Source organism: Galeopterus variegatus, unplaced genomic scaffold (assembly GCF_000696425.1).
Source record: "Galeopterus variegatus unplaced genomic scaffold, G_variegatus-3.0.2 Scaffold10504, whole genome shotgun sequence".
In the NCBI taxonomy this organism is placed as follows: Eukaryota; Metazoa; Chordata; class Mammalia; order Dermoptera; family Cynocephalidae; genus Galeopterus; species Galeopterus variegatus.
In genome coordinates this window covers 27,933-46,979 of record NW_007736615.1, presented here as the reverse complement: position 1 = coordinate 46,979, position 19,047 = coordinate 27,933, and the positions used below count along the sequence as shown (strand labels likewise).

At 35.7% G+C, this 19,047-nt stretch overlaps 2 protein-coding genes across 2 annotated transcripts; both read right to left on the bottom strand.

Annotated features, from left to right (window-relative positions):
- Positions 1 to 437: 437 nt before the first annotated feature.
- LOC103610033 (olfactory receptor 52K2-like) lies at positions 438 to 1,382 on the bottom strand. The gene has a single exon (XM_008594270.1). The coding sequence runs from the start codon at positions 1,380 to 1,382 to the stop codon at positions 438 to 440; it is 945 nt and encodes a 314-aa protein (XP_008592492.1).
- A 13,289-nt stretch (positions 1,383 to 14,671) lies between these two features.
- LOC103610030 (olfactory receptor 52D1-like) lies at positions 14,672 to 15,616 on the bottom strand. Its single transcript, XM_008594268.1, has one exon. It carries the CDS (start codon positions 15,614 to 15,616, stop codon positions 14,672 to 14,674), a length of 945 nt encoding a protein of 314 aa, XP_008592490.1.
- Between the last annotated feature and the right edge of the window lie 3,431 nt (positions 15,617 to 19,047).

Genomic DNA, 19,047 nt, shown 5'->3' with positions numbered 1-19,047 from the left:
TTTTTTTTTTTTTTTTTTTTTTTTTTTTTTTTTTTTTTTTTGTCGTTTTTGTCTTTTTCCGTGTCCGGCAACGGATCGCAACCCTCAGTGTTGCCCCCGTACCGGACCAGGGACCGGCAACGGTATTGCAACCCTCGGTGTTGCTCCTGCGCCTCGCTCAGCCAGTGAGCGGGAAACGGTCTGCATGTGGGATCCGAACCCTCAGGCGGGAGCGCCGCCACGCTTCCCAAGCGGCGCACCTATCCAGTGCGCCACCGGGCCGGCCCGTATTTTCTATTCTTGTTACTGCTCACTGAAGTTAATATATTTAATGGCCTATAGGAATCAGAGCTTTAATAGAAAAGCATTTCACTTTAAGATAACGCGATACATTTTAACTGTTCCCTATGAACACTTATCTTTGTTGAGGACCTGATGAATTACAAATACTTACAAAGTCAAACACATTTGATTGTTGAGAATTTAAAGAATCTCTCCCTGATCCTGTTGGTTTTAACACCATACATAATAGGATTCATCATGGGTGGGATAAGAAGATATACATTGGCTATAAAAATGTGGATATGTGGAGCAATATGGTGGCCAAACCTATGGGTGAGAAAAGAGAAAAAGGCTGGTGTATAGAACACCAAGATGACCCATACATGGGAGACACAGGTGCTTAAGGTCTTGCGCCGGGCAGCTTTGGATGGGAGACTGAAGACAGTTAAAAGAATAAGAATGTAAGAAGTGATGATTAATATAAAGTCCAGCCCTCCTGTTAGGAATGCCACAATTAGGCTGTAGGCTCTACGAATCTTAGTCTTATTGCAAACCAGCTTTATCAGGGCCATAAATTCACAGTAGGTATGGGAGATGACATTAGTTTTGCAGTAGGAAAGCCACCTCAGGAGGAAGGGATGTGGACTGAGGAGTATGGCTCCTCTAAAGACAATGACCAAACCCATGCCTGCAATCACTGTAGGTGTTAGGATAGCAGAATGTCTCAGTGGGTGACAGATGGCCACATAGCGGTCAAAAGCCATGGCCAGGATGAACCCAGATTCCATTGTAGACAGAGAATGGATAAAATACATTTGAGTGAGGCAGGCTTCAAAGTAGATCTCTCTGTTCTTGAACCAGAAGAGGCTGAGTATCTTAGGAAGTGTAGAAGAAGTAAGCATCAAATCAGCCACACAGAGCATACATAGAAAGACGTACATGGGTTCATGTAGTTTTGGGTCTGTCTTGACAATTAACAAAAGAGAAACATTTCCCATCAGTGATAATAGATAGACTAGGCAGAAAGGAATGGAGATCCATACGTGGTCAGCCTCCAGCCCTGGGATTCCAAGTAGTAGAAAGGTGGTAGGTTGAAGATTGGTCCTGTTTAAAGCTAACATTATGTGGGCAATGGATATTTCAGGATCCTGTTGAAATTAAAAATCACAAAGATTATGAATATAGTAATATCAGCATTCTTTTTCATTATGATCTGGGAAAGTTGTTGACCAATAATATACAACTGTGTATTGAATAATTTCCTCAGTAGCACCATCTTTCAATGCATCAAATACATGCGACTACGCTTTTGGGGGTAAAAAAAAAAATAGAAAAATATTCCATGTGTGTATGTTACATAAATATTTGCTTTTGTTCCCCAGGAAGTGCTGTTCAGCTGGCTAGATCTATTTTAATAGTAGTATATGAGAGGCAGTATAGATCCTAAAACTCATAGAGGTAGTAGAGATGTAATTTTCTACCCTTTGAGACCATCAAAAAAGTAATGGCCCAGCCATCATGGATGAGATCAGCCATTCGTATTAACTCCTCTCACTCATTCCTAATAATAGTGCTTATAGACATGACAAAAAGAAGATGGGAAATACTAAAGATCACTTGGGGCAAGTAGCTGAGAAATCAGAATGAAGAAGTGTGAATGAAGCCAGTGCTATATTGAAAGGCGAGTCATTGAGTTAATAAAGAAAATACCCTTATCTTCAGAAAACCAGCCAGACTGAATGGTCAGAAATTGCCATTTCAGGGCTGGCCCAGTGGCGCACTGGAGAGTGCACCACTTGGGATCGCAGCGGCACTCCCGCTGAGGGTTCGGATCCCATGTGGAGACCGGTTCCCGCTCACTGGCTGAGCGCCGTGTGGGCGCAACACCGAGGGTTGCGATCCCGTTGCCGGTCCCCAGTACGGGCACGACACCGAGGGTTGCGATCCTGTTACCGGTCAGTCAAAAAGACAAAAAAAAGGGGGAAAAAAAAAAGAAATTGCCATTTCAAAAAGGACAATCCAATAGAGAAAGTAACTAAGTCTGAAAAACAAGGATTTTCAGGGTACTAGATATTTGTGTACTTTTTTAAAATGATCAATCAGATTCTTACAGAAGGTGCATATTATATTATAGTCCTCATAGTCACACAATACACGAGTCTGATTTTTCTTTCCCAAGCATACTTTTATTTAAAAACTCTTGGCTCTCAGATATTAGGTTATCAGAAAGAATAAATTTTAAACCAGTAAATCTTTATTTTTAGTTAATAATATTGTATTGCATACTGGTACAATAGATTTTAGGTATTCTTCAAAACAAAAACAAAAAAAATGTTAACCATATGAGATAACTCGTAAGTTAATTTTCCTGACCATGTTAATTACTTCACTATGTGTGTTTGTGCAGATATATATACATACACACACACACACACATACATCTCAAGGTAAGTGTATCAAAACATCATGTTGCACATCTTAAATATATACAATAAAAATAAATCATTATTTTGGTTCAAATATCAGTACATGATAAGCCTATAGAATATGAAGCATCCTTTTAGTCTGCATAAAATTATGTATAATAAAAAAAATAGGGTTTGACCAATTTTTTGACCAATGCAGTACAGGACTAATTTCTAGGGCTAGGTTAATAAGAGTTATGAAGAGCAAGTAAATCTCACCTTGAATATTGAGTTAATCTCCTTCTTTTATACTCCTTTTTGGAAAGTCAAGAGTTTGGACCACCTTTCAGAAAACTACCAGGACTGAGTATTACTAAGGAATGAACCTACAGTCTCCATTCTAGCCTTCAACATTCCCTTCCCATGGAGGTGCTGAATTCACCTTCTCTAACTTAACTGTCTCTATACTGCATATAACCTGGTTGACTTACCTCTGTAACTAGATGGTCTGACTTCCCAGACAGACTCAGCTCAATACTGGCTATAACTATAATATGTGGCCTAATACTTCTTATCCTTGGGGACCAGCAGCCTTCAAGGAACAGTCATAGCTTCTAATGAGGGTGCTCTCAGGTGGGAAGCAGTTTCACTAGCCTCTCCCAGTCCCTCCAGCACATTTGGTCTCTTGAAGAGATTTGGTCTTTGGTGTTTTTACCAACTGTGCTCTGAGCTTAGAAATCAATAGGAGATGATCACTGGACTCCAGGCCTCTTGAGACACTTGACTTGTTGTACTTCTTGGGCTTAAGCACATGAAGCTGTTGTAAACTAAATGCTTCTTTAAAACATAAAGAGGTAAGAGATAGAAGGAGTAGAGAACACTGTGGGGCAACGAGTCTATTAATTAATCAGTGTGATCACATTAACATCCTCAAATACCTCCAGGTATTCTTGAGTAACTTACTTGATCTAGACTTAATTCTGAAAAACAGTTTAAGTCCAAGGAAGTTTCTTAGTCAGTTTCCTATTGCTACATACCCCTGGACTTTACTTATTTTATCAAATACAGGCTACACATTATTCCCATGTATAGGAATATCATTATCTGTGTTTTGGTCGGGAATTTAAGCAATGATTAGATTTGTTTTCCTGCAGACATGTTCCTTCTCATCCTCCTTTTCTGCACTGCATTTCAGGAGGGATCACTTTGCAGCCTGTGTTTACCAGGACAAGAGATCATCTGCTTTTCTGCTGGGTTTATTCCATGGGTTCACTGGCAGGAAAATATCTGGAAAGAGGAATAGAAAACAAGAGTATTTCTCCCTATTTCTCGCTTTCTTCAGCTGCATCTATTTCATGGCTCCAGATCCCTTGGAAGAGGACAGCCTTGTTCTGTTTCCACTGCGAGACTCACACCTCTGAAATGTGATTATGTTACTGGTGTTTCTATTTCACTGGCTTAGAGTTAGTGTGGCTTACTATAGTTTCTAATTTCTGCTAGTCTTCACTGTCAAATGTTTAGCTTCTCAGTAGTTCTATAATTTGTGTAAATAATTACCTGTATTAAGAATGCTCTGTACCAAATATTCAACTGCTTTCTGTTATTTGCTTATACTCTGACTAATATAGATGCTTTTCATAATAACAAAGGTCTAGAGATTACAGTAATTGATTGATTAGAAAGAACAGCATAGTATTGTCCTCATAGTTATCTAATTTTATTTTACTTTATTTTAAAATTATTATTATTGGGCCGGCCTGGTGGCGCACTGCTATAGTGCGTCGCTTGGGAGCGCTGCGGCGCTCCTGCCGAGGGTTCGGATCCCACATACAGACCGGTTCCCGCTCACTGGCTGAGCGAGGGGCGGGCGCAGCACCGAGGGTTGCGATCCCGTTGCTGGTCCCGGTCTAGTACGGGCATGACACTGAGGGTTGCGGTCCATTGCCGGACATGAAAAAAGACAAAAAAGGAAAAAAAAAATTATTATTATTGATTATACATATGGAGGGGGCAAGAGCTGACCATCAGAACCTGTGCCCAAGATGTGGTGAGCAAATCAATGTTATTAGCATGCCCACTACCTCAAACTGCAGTTATTCCCAATGTTCCCACTTAACCTCTTCCTAATACCCCTTTCCTTCCCCCACCTTGCCCCAGCAACCCTAGATCTGTAGTCTCCTTCTGCAATTTCAACTCACCACTGTGGTCTTTCTTTCCTTCTTTCTCTCTTAGCTCCCACTTATGAGTGAGGACATGCAGTATTTTTCCCTCTGGGCTAGGCTTATCTCACTTAATATAATTTTCTCCTAATTCATCCATATTGCTGCAAATGGCAGAATTTCCTTCTTTTTAATGGCTTAGTAGTATTCCATTGTGTATATATACCACATTTTTCATATGTAGTCATCAATGGATGTTTAGGTTGGTTCCATGTGCCAATATCATACTCTTGTATCATAAGGAACAACAAAGGTCCCTGAAGGGCCAGAGTAATCCCAAGGGGAAAAAAAAAAAAGTAAACCTGGAGGCATAAGGCAACCTGACTACAAATTATATGACAAAGCTTTAGTAACTAGAACAGCATGATACTGGCATAAAAATAGACACTTTGACCAATGGAAGAGAAAAGAAAACCAAGAAATCAACCCATAGTCTTAAAGCCACATGATCTTTGACAAAGTCTTATAGCCGACTGATCTTTCACAAGAACATTTGTTGGGGAAAAGACTTCCTCTTCAATGAATGGTGCTAGGAAAATTGAACATACATATGCAGAAGAATGAAACTAGACCTGAACTTCTCACCATATACAAAAATCAACTTGAAATGGATTAAAGACTTAAACATAAGACCTGAGACTCTAAAACTATAGAAGGAAAACAGAGAAGAAACACTTCAGGACATAGGACTGGGCAAACACTTTACGAATAAGACTCTAAAAGTGCAAACAACAACACCAGCAAAAAATAAGTAGGATTATATGAAACTAAAAAGCTTCTGCACAACAAAGGAAACAATCAACAGAGTAAAAAGAAAACCCACAGAATGGGAGAAAATATTTGCAAACAATAAATTTGATAAGGGATTAATTTCCAGAATATACAAGGAACTCAAACAGCTATGTGGTAAAAAAAATAAATAACCCAATTAAAAAATGAGCAAAGGAGTTGAACAGACATTTTTTGAAGGAAGTTTTATGAATGGCTGGCAGGTACTTGAAAAAATGCTCAACATTACTAATCATCAGGGCAATGTAAATAAAAACCACTTTGAGATGTCATCTGATCCCAGTCAGACTGGCTATTTCCAAGGTAATGGAGAATAACAAATGCTTGTGAGGATGTGGAGAAAGGGGAACTCTTCTACACTGTTGGTGGGAATGTAAATTCAGCCACTATGGAAAACAGTATGGAGGTTTCTCAAACAAGCACAGATAGAATTACCATATGATCCAGTAGTCTTATTCCTGCGTATATACCCAAAGTAATGGAAATTATCATTTCAAAGGGATACATGCATTCCCATGTTCATTGCAGCTCTATTTACAATAGCTAAGCTATGGAACCAACCTAAACTTCCATTGACAGATGACTGCATATGAAAAATGTGGTATACACTGTGGTATACAGTGGAATACTACTCAGCCATGAAAAAGAATGAAATTATGCTGTTCACAGAATTTGTGGATGAGTTTGGAGAAAATTATATTAAGTGAAATAAGCCAGGCATAGTAAGAAAAATACCACAAGTCCTCACTCATAAGTGGGTGCTAAAAAAGGAAGGAAGAAAGGAAAGAAGGAAGGAAGGAAGGAAGGAAGGAAGGAAGGAAGGAAGGAAGGAAGGAAGGATGGAAGGAAGGAAGGAAGGAAGGAAGGAGAAAGAAAGAAAACATAACAATAATACGTTGAACTTTCAGAAGGAGATAACAAATCTTTGTTTACTAGAGGTGGGAGGGGGAAAGGGAGAGGAGGGTTGGGAAGATGTTGGGTAAAAGGCACAAAGAATAATTAGGATTTGTAATAATGAATATGCTAATAATATTGATTTGTTCATCACATGTTGTACACAGATGGTGGTAGTCAATACTGTACTACAAAAATATGTATACTCAATTATGCCTCAATAAGAAAAAATAAAAGTCTGAAAGACCTCCCCCTTAAAAAAAATCTAATTTTAAAGATTACAAAAGGAACAGTCCAAAACAGCACCCTCAAGAGTATAAAGACCTTATATAAAAGATGTTATCAACAGCTAACATCATATTCAATGGTGAAATATTGAAAGCTTTCTCTGTAAGGTCAGGAACAACACAAATATGCCTGCTTTTGCCATTTCTATTAAACATAGTACTGGAAGACCAAGCCAGAGCAATTAGGCAAGAAAAATACATGAAAGGCATACAAATTGGAAAAAAAGAAATAAAATTATCTGTGTCACAGACACACACAAAAACAAACAAAAAACTCAACCAAACAAAAACGACCTGACAGAACTAATAAAATTAAAATGCAAAAATCAATTGCATTTCTGTATAATAACCATAAACAATCTGAAAGGGAATGTAAGAAAATAATTCAATTTACAATATTATGAAAAAAGAATAAATAGGAATAAAGCAAAGCAAGGAGGCAAAATGCTTGTACATTGAAAATGACAAAATTTTGCCAAAAGAAATTAAAGAAGGCACAAATAAATGAAAAGACTCTTATGTTCATGGATTGAAAGACTAGAGATGTCAATACTATCCAAAGTGGTTTACAGATTCAATGCAATCCCTATCAAAGTCCCCGCAACATTTTTTGCTGAAATAATAAAAAAAATTCAATCTAAAATTCCTATAAAAGGAATCTCGAGGGATCCCAAATAGCCAAAATAATCTTAAAAAGAAGAGAAAAGTTGGAGCTTTCATACTTCCTGATTTCGAAACTAACTTCAAAACTATAGTTATTAAACCTGTGTGGTAATGGCATCAAACAGACATATAGTGTTGGAGTTGTGCATGAAAACTTCAGAACTCAAACAATTTAACATTTAAAAAATTAGTAACCTGATTAAAAAATGGTCAAAGGAGCCAAATAGGTATCTCTCAGAGGAAGGTATACAAATGGCCAATAGACACATAAAAACATGCTCAACATCACTAATCATCAGGGCAACCCAAATCAAAACCACTTGGAGATATTATCTCACCCCAGTTATACTGGATATTATCAAAAAGACAGAGAATAACAAATGCTGGTGAGGATGTGCAGAGAGGGAAACTCTCCTACACTGTTGATGGGACTGTAAATTAGTACAGCCATTATGGAAAACAGTGTGGATGTTTCTCAAACTACAGATAGAACTGTCATATGATCCAGCAATCCCACTGTTGGGTATGTACCCAAAGTAATGGAAATCACTATGTTGAAGTGATACCTGTACTTCCATGTTTATTAAAGGTCTATTTACAATAGCTGAGATATGAAATCAACCTAAATGTCCACTATGGATGACTGTATAAGAAATGCGGTATATACACACAATGGAATACTACTCACCCATAAAAAAGAATGAAATTCTGCCATTTGCAGCAACATGGATGAGTCTGGGTAAAATTATGTTAGTGAAATAAGTCAGGCAGGAAAGAGAAGTACCACATGTCTACACTCATAAGCTGGAGCTAAAAAAACCCCAAATAAATTTAAAAAAGAAAGAAGAAAGATACAACAATCACAATAATTCATTGGATTTTCAACAGGAAAGAACAGAATTGAGTCCACTAGTGGTGGGAAAGGGGAAAGGGAAGGAGGGTTAGTGAGAAATTGGTAGAGGGTCACAAAAAATGATTACATTGTATAATGTTGAATATACTAATTACTTGATTTGAGCATCAAATATTGCACACAGGTGTTGATATTCAACACTGTACCCCACGGATTTATACAATCAATAATAATAAAAAAGACAGACATATAAGTCAATGGAATAGAATAGAGAGGCTAGAAATAAACCCTCTCATATATAGTTAAATGATTTCTATAATAGTGCCAAGACCATTAAACAAAGAAAGAACAGTCTTTTCAACTTATAGTATGGGGACAACTTAATATCCACATGCAAAAGGATGAATTTGGACTTATATTTTACAGCATATAAAAATTACTCAAAATGAATCAAAGTTATAAATATAAAATGTAAAACTATAAAATTCTTAGGAAAAAATGTAACAGTAGACAAAAGCTTTGTTACATTGGGTTTGGTAATAATATCTTGGATAAGATACTAAAAGCATAGGCAACAAAAGTAGAAAACAGATAAATCAAACTTGATAAAAATTAAAAACTTTTGTGCATCTGTCAAAGCTAACATGACTGACTCCATCTTTGTCCCAGTTGTAAAAACAGCTAAATGCATTTCTGCACTCTGTAGCTCTGTGGTCACAAGTCTGTTCCTGTGTTAGCAAGAAAACCACAGACTGCCAGCTCTTTCCTATGTAAATAACAAACAGAGTTGCTCTCTAAAGCAGACCTCTACTCAAGTAACCACACTTCCTGCCCTTGCATACAGGTGTGATAAAGACCCTTACCCAAAATGCTGTTTTACCTAGTTTTAATTCAGAATCACAGTAACCTATTTAACCATCTGTTAAAAAAAAAATTTAGGAAACTGCCTGAAGACAGGCTGAGTAGCCAATAAAAATAGCTTACCTGGCTTATTTTGGCTTCTGTAAACCAGCTTGCTTGCTCTTGCAGAACATCCTGTATGACAAACAGGATGTGGTTTTTGCTTTTATAAACTTTTCCCTAATGAGGCTGGGGGCTGTTCTCTGACCAGGCTTTCTGGGGAGATAGCTGGCCAACCGAGTAGTAAAATCCCTAATTCCTGACTTTAACAGTGAGTGTCTATCATTATTTACTCAGGGCGTGTGCCATAAAACAGATCAAGGTACACTGTTAACAGAGTGAAGAAGCAACCCACAGACTAGCAGAAACTATTTGCAAATTATATACATGATAATAATTTAATATCAATAATATATAAAGAACTCCTAAAAATCAACAATAACAAAAACAAAACTGGATTAAAAAATGCACAAAGGGCTTGAACAGACATTTCCAAAGAATATATGCAGATGGCCAATAAGCACATGGAAAGATGTTCAACACCACTACTTGTTCGGGAAATGCAAATAGAAACCACAATGAGATACCTCATTATATCCACTAGTATGACTGTTATATGTAAAACAAAGTGCATAGATGTGGAAAAATTGGAATCCTAGTGCATTGCTGTTGAAAATGTAAACTGATGCAGCTTCTGTGGAAGAAGATATGGCAGTTCTTAGAAAAATTAATCGCAGAATTACCATTTGTTCCAGTAATTCCACTTCTAGGTATGTATCCAAATTAAGTGAAAATAGGCACTCAAACAATATTTGTATATCCATGTTCACATCAGCCTTATTCACAATAGCCAAAAGGTGGAAATAAACCATGTCCATTGACAGATGAATAAGCAAAATGTGATATAGACGTACAATGGAAATATTATCCAACCCCCAAAATAAGGAAATTCTGATACCTGCTACAATATGGATGGACCTTGAGGAAATTATGCTAAGTGAAATAAGCCATTCAAAAACCCCCAAATATTATGTAATTCCACGTGAATGAGGTACCTAGAGCAGTCAGATTCATAGAGACAGAAAGTAGAGTGGTGGTTTCCTGGTGATAAGGGGAACATGGGGAGTTAGTGTTGAGTAGATACAGAGTTTTAGTTGGGGAAGATGAAAAAGTTCTGGAGATGGATGGTGGTGATGGTTGAAAAACAATGTGAATCTTTTTAATGCCACTGAACTGTATGCATAAACTGGTTAAAATGATGAATTTTATTTTATGTATATTTTGCCACAATTAAAAATAAGTTAGTGAAATATCCTTTGATTATGTTTGATATTAAGGCTAAAAACATGAGTGGTAATGTTATATAATTTCTTTGTTATTAACATATCAATATACAGAAATTAACAAAGTGATACACCAGGGGAGACTTCCTTAGGTTGACACTGAGCTGTATCATAAAAGATAAACAGGAGTTGAAAGGGTATGATGGTGATATATACATAGCACTAAAAGGTATTTTAGGAAGAGAGAAAAGCATATGTGACAGTATCAAAATGGCATCAAACATATTATAACCTGTTGTTACAGTTTAGTCGGTAACATTCTAAGATTACTTCATCTGCTTAGTTTGCATGATGAAGCAAGGGAGCTGGAGGCCCTGAACAATCAGAGAAACCTGCAGGATCCTTGCACTCTCAGGCGAGTGATTTTGTTTCAATAGTTACTAGATACGTCAGGTATCAAAGGATTCTAAACAACTTAATTAGGGTCTGTTCAAGCAAATTTCTTTTAAGGAACAAAGAAGAGAAAAAAATTACCTAATAATGCTGAGAGAATAAATTTGAGAGTTATGAAAACTAGTTCAAATCAATCTGATCCAATTTGAAAGACATTTATTGGAAACATTATAAATGAATAAATAAGTGAATTTATTCATTTATTGTGTCAACAGGGTCAACACAAGATTTATTGTTTGATTATGTTGTGCCAACAGAAGAGATAAAAAGTGATTACTTCTTATCATTATTCTATTGCTCTTTTATAATTTTATCTCATTCTCCAGAATGATTTAATAATGTCATCGTTATATAGCATAGTATTAAACAAAATACTCAAGAGAAAAATAAAAAGTAAAATTGAGAAGTTGCTAGATTTAGCAAATATGTGGCTAACAAAGAATGGAATCAAATATTTTCATTATATAAACATAAAATAATTCAAATATTGCAGAGTTGCAAAGATGTTAAATAGGACATAACAGTCATTTCCTAAAATACTTTAAATAAGCGAAGAGTGGAGAAAATATGGTCATTGGGGAAGAATAAGATAATTAGTATTATTGAGTGTTTTCTTTGAGCCACTGCACTGATTTTTACCTATCTCATTTAATCCTCACTCAACCACATGAGCAAGGTTCTTTAATCAGTCATTTCTCTATAGCGAGAAACTGAGGCACAGAAGAATTAAATAGCAAGAAAGCTAGCCAGGGGAAGAGTCCTGGACTTGAACCCAGACAGTCTAACACAAAGCCTGGATCTTTAACCAATAAGCTATTAAACCACTCAGGAGAATATCACAGAGTCTAAATTCTACAAAATGTAAGAATATGTGTTCAGTCTGGGTATCTATCATGAAAAGACATGTTTAATTAAAGGAAATAAAATGCAATCCTTCCAATTAAATAATGCTGTTTATCAGCTGCATTAGAAAGGTGAGGGTGGGAATGAGAATATGAAAAAAAGGAGGGTAAGAAATAAAAGGAGATGAAAAAGTGCAGTAGAGGGAGAGGATGAAGAAAGATTAATTAATTCAGGGTTAGTATAATAGGCATCTAACATTTTTCAGAGAGTACTACAACAAGGAGATCAAATAGGTATAAATAAAATAATATATTATTTTTAATTAAAACTGCGTGTAAATGCGTAAGCAAAAATTGTGAATGAGTTGATGAAAAAAACAACAACTCCCATTTCATAAAATACACATCGACCGATCAGTGAACTTTCAATAGAGAAAACAGAGTGAACTTTCTGGGGGCTGTAGAAAATGTCCTGTATGATTGGGTTGTGTACATAGCCTACACATTTGTCTAAATTTACCAACTGTACATTTAAGATCTGTTTATTTTACTGTATTTAATTACATTTCAAAAATATATACATACATACATATAAAATTACAAACATATCTACATAAATAAAATCTTCAAAAACTTAAAAATATAGCTTGAGTCATCCACGTCCTACTGACAGAGGTAACACACTTCAAATTTGTAGAAAAATAAATTGAAAGGGGTACTATTAGTAGGAATAACAGAACAGGAGAAAACAGAGACTATCTCAGACTCATGCAGATACATAGGGAATTTAAACAGAGGCAGAGCTTTCTGTAGTTTCAGAGAAGCTGCAAAATAAATCTATGTAACTGTCCTTTGGAATTGCAGCTGATTTACTATTACTATAAACACTTATTTAAGTTTCAATCAACTTTTAAATAAAATAGGCATTAAAAGGTGAAATAACATCGCCATTGTGGCCCAGTTTTTTTGATAAAACAAACCCAAACCAAAAAAAAAAACAAACAAAACAAAACAAAATTATCTTTTCAAACTGCTGGAGCATTCTGCCTACATACTTTGTTCAGAAGGAAAGAGAGTTTTTTTTTTTTTTTTGGAATGAAAATTCCTATGTTTCTAAGACCACAATCCATATCCACAATCAAATGGGCAAACACAATAGGAAAGAAAACCTAAGTCAAAACTTAGAAGGCTGTTTAGGCAACAAGATTGACCAGGGACATGGTATTCTGAACTTCCAAACAATGCCTTAGAGTCACCATAAAAAAAATGATTACATTGTATAATGTATACTGATTTGAGCATCACATATTGACTCCAGGTATTGATATTCAACTTTGCACCCCACAGATATGTATAATCAATTGTGTCTCAATAAAAAAATGAAAACTGAGACACTTAAATAAGATGGATGGAGCATGGTAGCCCAAATTTCATCATTTTTCAGATTCTCTGTACTTTTTGTTATACAATTCCTCTCTGAGTGATTTCACTCATAATAAATACCTTCCTTACTTATACGTGGAAGATATTTGAATATTTTCCCTTAGTTGAGACTTTTCTACTACAGGATGTGCACTATTTAATATTCTACATGAATTTTAAATTGACTACTTCCAAATAAAACTCATTAATATATACTCAAATTGCTTCTGATCCTGATTTCTTAGTTAAGGAAAGTAAAACAAATACATCAAGTTCTTCAAAATAGAAAACTTTACATTGTCACCAAATTTGAATTATGAACTGAGTATTGGTGAACTCAGTGATGTTAGTTTTTGGTTAGTTATGCATGTGAGTTTCATGCATAACTAAGTAATAAGCAAGGAGTGATGGTGAAAATTTTAAGAGCACAAGTATCCAAACAACAATTTTTACAAATTAAAAACATGAAACACAACCCACAGGAATTAGAAAAATGAGACATGGATAACTGGCCTGGGAAAATAGTGACAATGAGCTAAAGAAGGAACTAAGTCTTTGGTACAGGGGTATTAAACAGAAGAAGTGTTTCAACATTGTTGTTAATACCATGTTTCAGGTCATGTGTGTTCATAGTGGTTTGTAGATCACCTAATCAAATGAAACCCAATGCATACGATAGCCTTATAATGTGTTAGTTTTGACCACTAAATATGAAACTTGGAATTCATGACCTCAATTTTTAGCAGTCAATAGACTCCAGAATATTGACATATTTTATAAAATATACTTCTATCAGCTTTTCTCTAGAAAACACAGCAACCATAACACCAAAATGGGAGACTTCATATTTGTTTCATTATTTTTTAGGATTCACTTCTTCTACCAATTTTTAATATTTTTGTATTATTACTCCTATTCCTTTATCTGGATCAATAAAAAACCTTCAGTTTGATTCCATTAGAGAACAGACACAATATTCGTAACCTGTTCTATAAAATCACAGCCACACACATGAATGAAATGATTTCAAACTACCAGGTGTATAATATCTAGCACTCAGTGCTCTAGATAACTTTTTAACTTATTTTTTTCTTCTATAGTGTTTACATATCATTTTTTCCCTTCCTGCACTGTTCACTCTTTATTCATAATTATCCTTCAAAAGACGCATAGTCAGAGGAAAATTAACAATCTTTTTTCCAGTATTTACTGAATGAAAAAGCTGAAACAACTTGTTGAATTAAACTTTTTTTTTTTTGAAATTTACAAACATCCAGTATAACAGAACTTTAAGATTATGAATGCATTCAGGTTATGGGAATGAAAGCTGTTTGTCATCTTCCCTACTTCATCTGTTGTATTTATGCTTAGTCTTAAGTCATCTCTTTTATCAACTAATATCAAGCAACATTGATCCTTAGTGTTCTGAAAACATGATCACGTATTTTCTTGGTCCTTACTCCATACACGATGGGGTTGAGAAAAGGGGGCACCAAAATGTACATATTTGCAATAAAAATATGAACATGAGCTGGCACATTTTTCCCAAAACGGTGAGTGAAAATGGAAAATCCAGCTGTGGAATAGAAAACAAGAATGACACAGACATGGGAGCCACACGTGCCCAAAGCCTTAAAGCTAGCTTCTCGGGATGGCAGGTGGAACACAGAGCAGAGGATGAAGGCATAGGATACAGCAATGAGGACAGCATCACAGGAACCGATGATGGAAGCCATACTGAGGCTGTAACGCTTGGTGGACCCTGTGTCTGCACAAGCCAGCTTCACCACAGCCATGAACTCACAGTAGGTGTGGGCAATGATTCGTGTCCTGCAGTAGGGCAGCTGCTTGAGCAGGATGGGGCGTGGAGAAAAGAAAGCTATGCCCCGAACCACCACGATGATACCCATGATGTTGATTCGAGTGTGAGTAAGAAAGGTGGTGAGGCGCAGTGGGTCACAGATGGCCACATAGCGGTCAATGGCCATGGCCAGGAAGAAGCCTGACTCCATGGCAGTAAAGCTGTGGATGAAGAACATTTGGGCCAGACATGCATCAAAGGCGATGTCATGGGCTCCGAGCCAGAAGAGGCAGAGCATGCGGGGCAATGTGGATGTGGAGAGGACCAGGTCAGTGACTGAGAGCATGCACAGAAAGAGGAACATGGGCTCGTGGAGGCTGCGTTCTGCCCTCACCACGGCCAGGATGGTGACATTCCCCACGACAGCCACCACATACATAGAGCAGAATGGAATCCCAATCCACACATGCAGGTGCTCCAGTCCTGGGATGCCCATCAGCAAAAAGGTGACAGGAGACGGACGAGAAGTGTTGAGAGGAGGCATGATGTCTTTTCTCCCCCTTGCTTTCTGTCAATTCTTGTGAAGATAAAATTGCTATGCCAAGATGATCACAACAAGATGTTGAAAAATATGAAGATTCATTCATCAAGAACTTTATCTGCTGTTAAAAATAATTCAAATTTATCATCTGGGGTATTTAAATTCACTAGTATTAGAATAGTAAAATTAGTAACCACAGGCCAAATTATTGTACTTAGTAGTATGAAAGACAATGCTGTTATCATTTCATATGATCACAGGTACCTATAAATCACTTTGTCCATTCATTTCAGTAAAAGATTCTACCTAAAGTCATACTACTACTTAATTCAACAATTATTTACTGAGTATACTTACTGTATAAAAAAACATATTCTAGGCACTGGAAATAAAGAAATGGACAGATCATGGAGGTGATACTGCAAGAAAAACTCAAGCACCATAAAATGAGGAATAGTGACTAATGTGCCTGGGTGTCAAATTGGATAGTGAGAATGTCACAGTTAAGTTAGTGCTTGAATGATGGAGCTTAAACTGTTCAGAGTCTGGGATATTACACACTCTAGTAGTGAAAACATCAAGAAAAATTGCTACTAAGTAGGAACCAACAGGAAGAGACAAAAAAGCTAGTGCTTATGGAACTTAATAAAAGGAAGAATGTTGTAGGAGGTAAGGTCAATTTATACCCATTATAAACTTCCTGTCTTCTCTTTTTCCTCTGCCCCTTGTACAGAAATATCAAGCACATCAACAATTATCTGTAGAATGTTGTAAACTTCTCTGCTTCATTTTCTTTTATGAGGGCTTTCTGAAATACACCTATTTTAGCATCAATTTAATCGGAGCCAAATATGTTACAGGTAACAATCTAGTGACTTGCCATGTTTTTCGTCTATATCTTATTGTAATTTCTCCATAATATCATTTCTACATAGTATTTTCTTTGTTTTTCCTTTCTGCTCCACTACTTGTAGCCACCAGAGAGCTGTATGCCTAACATATTCACTGTTTTACTGAAAGTGCTGAATCTGGTGTCAGTTATTAGTTGCCAGTAAGTATATTTTGGCTACATAAATGCAATACAGAGTATTGCAAGAGCAGAATTGGAAAGTGCACACACTGGTTTATGAAACATCTTTTTTCCCCTACAAATAAATATGATATAATCTTTGTGATGTCATCTCCCCGAAAATACCAACCTGTAGTTGAGTCCAGAGGTCACAAGGTATTTCTATTTTTGTTACTTCAATAGATTCATACAGTATGAAATACAGTTAGAATGAAAGATGACTCTCACTCCTATGATATCCTTTAAAAAAAGATCTGTGTTTCCTAGAATCTACTTGTTTCTTTATTTCATCCATGGGTGATGCAAAATGTGTATTCCCTTTTCTCAAAGATTTTTATCTCTTTCCTTGAATGTAGATCATTAGAAAAAGAAAAAAAATATTTTGGGGGAGGGAAGGTCATGTCTTTTAATGTTTTCCTTAGGTAACTCAGGCTAGTTTCTTTCCTACCGTCTCTTTCATAAAAACTTTAATTAGCTCTTAAAAAACTGATTCAGAGGCATGAAACAACCTAAACACATAGCTCTATATGTAGTGGTTTTAACAAGGTAGTCTCAGAGGATAAGTAAGAATACCGTTTTACACAAACAGGTCCCTATGGAATCAGTGGGAGAAAGAAGTTTTTTTTTACCTGAACATGGTTATTGAAAATATACATAATTTCAGGGAAAATAACTTACGTGTTCATTTCCTTGGGTTTATTCCTGAACATTTAGCTATACCTCAGTAGTTTTATATAATATAATTTGTCAGCCACTTAATAGGACCAGCCCTGATGGATACTAAAAATACACAGAACACTTTCATTATTACTTTAATTAACCCTACGTAATTCCAGCATCAACTTAGGCCAGAAATCGCAAACACCAGAAGAAACATAGAGGGATGGTGAATTTAAAGTATTAAAAAAAATCTATATATGACAAAAATGCCTTTCAAAATAAGGGATAAATTAAGATATTCCTAGATAAACAATAGCTGAAGGAGTTTATTACTGCTATGCCTGTCCTACGAGACATATTAAAGGGTCTACTTCATGTTGAAGTAAAGAGAAGCTAGAGAGCAACCCAAAGCTATACAGAGATATAGAATTCCCCAGTAAAGATAAACACATGGACAAATATAAAAAACAATATTATCACGACTATGCTACTATCAAGGGGATAAAAAAGTGTCATCACAAAAATCAACTAAACACAAAGGAAGGCAGTGTGTAAGAAAATGAGGGGCAAAAAAAGCTACAAGACATAAAACAAACAAACAAATAACAAAATGGCAACAGTATGTCTTCCCCAAAGTGTATGTACCTTGAATGTAAATGTTTTAATCTTTCCAGTGAAAACAAATGAATTTGAAAAAATGATACAAACAACAGAATACAATTATGCTATTTAAGAGACATATCCTTAAAATCTAGTAACATATTTAGGTTGAAAATGAAAGGACATGCATGTAGCGACATGCCGGTAGTAACCAAAAGAGAAGAGTAATAGCTAAGCTAATATCCAAAATATCAGAAAAAACAGAGTTAAAGTCAAAAAATTTTACAAGAGACAAAGACACTATATAATGAAAAAGCCCAATTAACCAAGAAGAACAACAATTATAAATATATATTCACCAAAGCTCAGAGCTTCTAAATATATGATGTTGACAGAATTGAGGAGAAAAATAGCAAGTTCTACAATAATCATAGCAGATTTCATTACCCCACTTTTAATAATGAATAGAATAAACAGATAGAAGATTAATAAGAAATCTTAGAAGATTAATAAGAAAACAGAGGACTTGTACAGCATTGTACACTAATGATCTAGTACTCACATGCAGAACATTTCACCCAACAATAGCAGGATGCATATGTTTCTTAATACACATGGAATCTTGTCCAGAACAGACCAAATGTTTGGGCACAAAATAAATCTTAATATATTTAAAAAGGTCAAAGTCATTCAAAGTATGTTTTCTAATCACAATGAAATGAAACTAGAAATCAATAGAGAAGAGAAGCTAAAAAATCCACAAATGCATGAAAACTAAATGACATATTCTTAAACAACCAATGAATCAAAGAATAAATCACAAGGAAAATTAGTAAATACTTTGAGGAAAATTAAAAAGAAAACATAACATAAAAGTATGGGGTGCAGTGAAATAGTATTAAGAGGAAAATATATAGCTGTGAAATGCTTATGCTAAAAGAAAAGAAAGAAATCTACAACCTAAATTTACACCTGAAGGAATCAGAAAAAGGAGGACAGATTAAACATAAAGCTAACAGAAGGAAGGAAATAATAAATATTACAGCACAGATGTCCAAAATAGAGAACAGAAAAAAAAAAAAAAAAAAAAAAAAAAAAAAAAAAA

Coding starts and splice junctions, on each gene's coding strand:
- LOC103610033 (XM_008594270.1), bottom strand. CDS start 1,382: ATGTTAGCTTTAAACAGGACCAATCTTCAACCTACCACCTTTCTACTA.
- LOC103610030 (XM_008594268.1), bottom strand. CDS start 15,616: ATGCCTCCTCTCAACACTTCTCGTCCGTCTCCTGTCACCTTTTTGCTG.